Genomic DNA, 5,137 nt, shown 5'->3' with positions numbered 1-5,137 from the left:
CTGTATATAAGATGTTGTACTTCTTAATAAACTTTCTTTGTATAACCCATCAGCTTATGCACAATTTCACGCTTCCAAGTTTCCTGTCTTCTTTATTTTATCCTCCTCTGGACCCTTTCACTGTAAAAAAAAAAAAAAGAAAAAGAAAAGAAAAGAAAAAAATAGCCTGCTAGCTCAGATCAACTGGCACCCAGAACAGGGGCCTGGGTATGAAAAAACAGTATGTACAGCCATAAAATATAAATATAAGAGAGGTCAGACTCACAAGCCCCAGAGCAGAGCTTGCAGGTGGCCCAATAGGACAAGCAGACAACAACTGGCTCCTCCAGGTACTGCTGGCCTCTAGAGGGAGACAAAGGATCAGTTGAAAGTGCTTGTGGGGGCGGACAAGCACTGACTCAGACATCATAAACTGAAATGACGAAAGGTCTAAAGTATTTCCCACCTTCAAGTCTCTTCTATGTTTGCTCCTTCCTTCGTGCGTTTCCACAAATCAAATTTTACCAGCTCAAACTTCTAAGCCTAATTCTCCAAGCTTTCTCTCAGATGGTAATTGGGCTAGTGAGCCCCTTCCCCATCAAAATATCTGCTACTGCCAGATTTTTCCAGTGCAGTCTGAGCTGATAATCTGATCCTGTTCGTCGGGTTTGGCCTTCCCACTTCAAACTCAGGTGTTGGCCCCAGCGTCTTCAGCTGGGTCTAAATGCCTAAAGAGATACTTGTTCCCACTTCCAAACACATTGTTTCCATTGAACAATTACCCTCCCTTTAGCTAAAAATAACATGTCTGTGCCTGCCATTAAATAGTACACACACACACACACACACACACACACACACTCACACACACACTTTCCTGTCTTCCCTTCACAGTCCTCCCCCTCAGGACCCTGTCATTGAAGAATGGCCTGATTCAGATCAATTGGGACCTTATAAGAAAAGAGCAGATGTTATTCATGACTCCCTGAGGGAAACAGTCTCACAGCAGGGTCCCCTGTGGTGAGTCCTTGCACATGTCCCAGCGTCTGTAACTCTGGTAAGCAGTCACTATGCTGGATGAAGTCAGCCTAGCAAATACAGCCTGCACACCTATATATGAAGAAACGGGCCTAAGGTGGATTTTCTATGCTCTGGTTTAAAAACAAGGCAGTGGGCTCCACGGCCTCCGGAGCGAGGAACTGCAGACTCTCAGCCTAGTCAGGTGGCGGCACATCCGCACCAAAGTCAATCCCATTGCCCCGCTTAATCCTCCTGGACTGGGGACCCAGTGGTGGCTTTTCTACCACCAGAACTTAGAAACTGCACGAGCACCAGTCAGAGCAGCAGTCACTATCGCATGCACCTCCCTCCTACAGTAGTAGGGTGTGAATGACCTATTGTCAATGCCAGGGGGGATCCTGGGGGTGAAGAGAGCTGAAAAGACTACAATCAAGTGCTGCAGATGACTTGACTTCATTTCCACTGCACTTTTACACATGGATGCAGCAAGGAATAACCTTTCAAGGAAGGTTATTTGAGTTCAGAAAAACATGTGAATAAAAGTTAATTGAGCAGGGGGATAAAAAGTGAATAAAGTGTAATTAATGAAAGTTTTAAAAAGTTGATTGAGCACATACTAAATGTTAGCAAAGCAGCCCTTTCCACAAACTCCCTCAGGATAAATCACAATTGTCTGGCACATACCACAGATTATCTCAGGGAATACTGGCAAGCAAGGCCAAAGGTTGCACCCAGACTTGGGGCACCCTGAGCACAGAATCTCTGGCTGGTGCTCTCAGTACATTTTGCCATGAGACTCAGCATATCCTTTTATCAGACTGGGTTCTTTGCTGTGCTTTGACCATGGGGCTCTGGAAAGGCTGTTTCCGTGAGGTTGTGTACTTAGTGAGACATGAATCTGTGTTAATAGTGATGTTCTAAACATCAGCTCCTTGGCTTAATATGAGGTAATACTTCTATGTTCTCTAAGACTTCCTCATCTGGATACCAAGTCTGCCTTCACTCCCTTCATCCTCTAAGCAATAGCCCTGAAAAATCACATCCCAAGCCATGGGAGAAGGGACCATTGACAAAGATGACAGTGGGTGGCGGGGATGCCTCGCACTTAGGAACCACATTTTATAGAAATTGCCTAGGCATGTTCCTAAAAGAGATGTAGAAAACTTCCATTAATCCTCAGACCAAAGACCTACTGCCAGGACCCAGAGCCTGGCTCAAGATCTCCCCAATACAAGAGGAGCAAGCTTAAGTGCAGCTCCTAACAACTTATCAAAAGCACAGAATCAAAAGTACCCACTGGCAGTTTCAAGAGATTTATTCCAGGGTGAGCATCAATGAGCTATCAAAGGCAGGTGGCGTCCCATATGCTTAGGCTCTCCGGAACTGTGGATGTGAGCTTTACCTTGTCTTCTGACATTCAGCGTTTCCTCTTTATTCTCTTTACGTTACAGGGGCCAGAAGGCTAGCTCAGCTTTACTTTGGCGCAGCGGCCGCGTGTCCCTTTCCACGTTGCAAGGCAGCTATCAGGTCTTCATACTTGATAATCTTAGTAACTCCTACGCGAACAGCCACTCCAAAGAGCAGTATGCATATGAAGGCATAAATACGACCAACGATCAGTCTTAAATATACCACTGGTTCTTGGCTCTGCTGTATTGTGTGCATTTTAAGTGGAAGTGGTCCGCTGTCTATACTCCCACCAGGACCATCTCCTACACAGTCTGGAGGTTCCCAACCTACATGACAATGGCAATTCCGATTATTATTGCATATTCCTCTAAAATTGCACTTCTCTGGAGAACAGTCATAATCCAGATCAGATAAAGTCCCATTGCAAGACCCTCGATCGCAGAACTTAGTTTGGGAACACGGAGTACCATGTCTCACCTTTCCAGCATCTGTTGTTCCTGTTGAGCGATGTTCATCAAGCCCGAAACAGGTAAACCCAGAGATAACTGACTGATGGAACGAAACATGGTCCTGCAGCTGTGGAAGACTGGTGACATTGGTACACTGCAACCTTCCACACAACTTATGTTCATCCGTGCAAGGACTGAATGTGAGGCTTTCTTGTGGCCGAAAACAATGCCCAAATCGAAAACTTTGCTTATTAATGTTATAGCACATTGTATTAGCCCTTTCAGCACTTGCACCGAAGATTTCTTTGCAATGTACACTGCGATCGGTGCAGTTTCCTTTATAGCAGTACCCCTCTTCTGAGCACGGTGTTCCATCTTGCAGATACGTGTTAGCTGGGCAAGAGACTGTTCTCCCATTGCAGTACTCTGGAAGGTCACATATGTTTTCGATAGTTCTGCAAAGGGTCCCAGGGGGACTGTAGGTGCAGTTTGCACAGCATAATTCTCTATCACAAATGCTATTCTTTGTGAGCTTGCAGTTACTGTTACAGCAAAGGTCTGCATAGCATGCCTTGTGTGAGCCACAATCACATTGCTCATCCCCATCCACTATGAAGTTTCCACATATCTTATAGGTGTACGACGTATTATAGTAAGTGTGATAGTCATAGTAAAGACACGGCATCATGCCGGGGGTATTAAGGATGTGGTTTAGCTTCACGAGTGAACAATTGCTGAAAGCATCTGTTAATTGAGGGTTTCTGAACATGATGCAGGTGGCCCTTCTCTGGCAAATGCAGGTAGCCTCATTATCATAAGGCAAACCTAAACTACTTCCAATGCGATTGGCTACTATAACAGACAATATTATGGTAGGTCTGTCATTTTGACCAATACAAGTTAGGGCATTTTCACTGCATATACTACCTATAACTGGAAAAGAGGATGCATCAGGGGGCCCTTGGCTGTTAATTAATGTTGCTGCATCAGGCCTTAATCTGTTATAAAAGGTTGTCTTATAGTACCTATGAATATCACCTCCTGGTACTTTAAAGTTGTGACTAAATGGATCCTTTTGATTAAACACAGTTAAGAGAAAAACATAGTACCGCATATGAATATTGTTCAAATAGGTGTCCATTAAACTGACTAGTGAAAATAAATATTGGGTAGTCCTCTGAAGACTTCCAGATTTTGAAAATGTAGAATGGGTTGCTAGAAAATGGCCTTTTATAGCAGCTGAATGTGAAGCATAATCCCTACTAGACATTCTGGGAGCCCCGTCAGCATGTGTTCCAGAGAAAGGAAGGTCTGTACTATGGTGCACCTGTGTCCATTCATACATAGGCCCTATTGCATCAGAATCAGCTACTATCTGAGAAATAAGGTGTTCAAACCTGTGTGAATCATTGAGGGGTTTGATCTCATAGGCAAGGTCATCCAACTTCATGAAACCATTCAAGCCCCCATAACAAGTGTCCACAGTGACCATCGACTGAGGGATCCCCTCCAGGAAGCCAAGATAGTAACAATCTTCAGGGAAAAAAGGATAATCCATCTGTAAAGCTCCTTGGTCATCCTGAGTTGTCAGCAACAAGTGTCGGGGCCAAATAAGTGTCTTTCTTCGCAGGTGAATGACATGTCTCTTACCCCTAAAACGCAAGCTATAAGAGATCCGCCCTCGTGCTTGAAATCCTTTGCCATGGAAGATCTCCTTTTGAGGAATAACCACCTCTGATGAGGTATAACGCCATGTGGGATGGCCTTGAAAACACTGGCTTGGAACCAAAAGGAGCACCCAGAGTGTAACCAGTGAGAGGGGGACCCTAGGAGTCACAGGTCTGCCCACCAGCCTCACGTCCCAGCTCAGAGATAACATGCTGGATGAAGCTAGGTAGGCCCCCTCTGCTGTGACCTCTGCCTGGTCTATGAAACACTGACAGGGGACAAAGGGCTTCCCAGGCTCCCAGCCCTGGTGGTTGCCCAGACAACTTGAGTAGTTATGTAACAGTTATTGGGTGTGGCAGGAATGAGTCTAGACAGGTTAGCTGAGGTTAGGTTAAATAGGGTCAAACGTGATGTCTATAAACTTACCTGGAGAAAAAAGGCGGAAGAAGCAGGGCAGTCTCCTCTGAACCATGAGATGCAAAATAACATTAGTGACCACATTTTCAGTAATTGGAATGTATTTTGCCCCACTGTTATTCTGGGTCAGTTTCTAGGAGTCAATTTTTCTTTTTTATTTTGACTTATATTTCTTACATTTTGGGGGGACTTGG

At 44.8% G+C, this 5,137-nt stretch overlaps 1 protein-coding gene across 1 annotated transcript; it reads right to left on the bottom strand.

The window, feature by feature from the left end:
* Positions 1–2,472: 2,472 nt before the first annotated feature.
* LOC129675185 (disintegrin and metalloproteinase domain-containing protein 21-like) lies at positions 2,473–4,737 on the bottom strand. Its single transcript, XM_055605186.1, has one exon. It carries the CDS (start codon positions 4,735–4,737, stop codon positions 2,473–2,475), a length of 2,265 nt encoding a protein of 754 aa, XP_055461161.1.
* Between the last annotated feature and the right edge of the window lie 400 nt (positions 4,738–5,137).

This window comes from Psammomys obesus, unplaced genomic scaffold (assembly GCF_907164565.1).
Source record: "Psammomys obesus unplaced genomic scaffold, mPsaObe1.curated_primary_1811, whole genome shotgun sequence".
NCBI classification, from domain to species: Eukaryota; Metazoa; Chordata; class Mammalia; order Rodentia; family Muridae; genus Psammomys; species Psammomys obesus.
This window is presented reverse-complemented; position numbering and strand designations above follow the sequence as displayed.

What these genes read in the sequence shown, in the direction of transcription:
- LOC129675185 (XM_055605186.1), bottom strand. Translation starts at nt 4,737, where the DNA reads ATGTTATCTCTGAGCTGGGACGTGAGGCTGGTGGGCAGACCTGTGACT.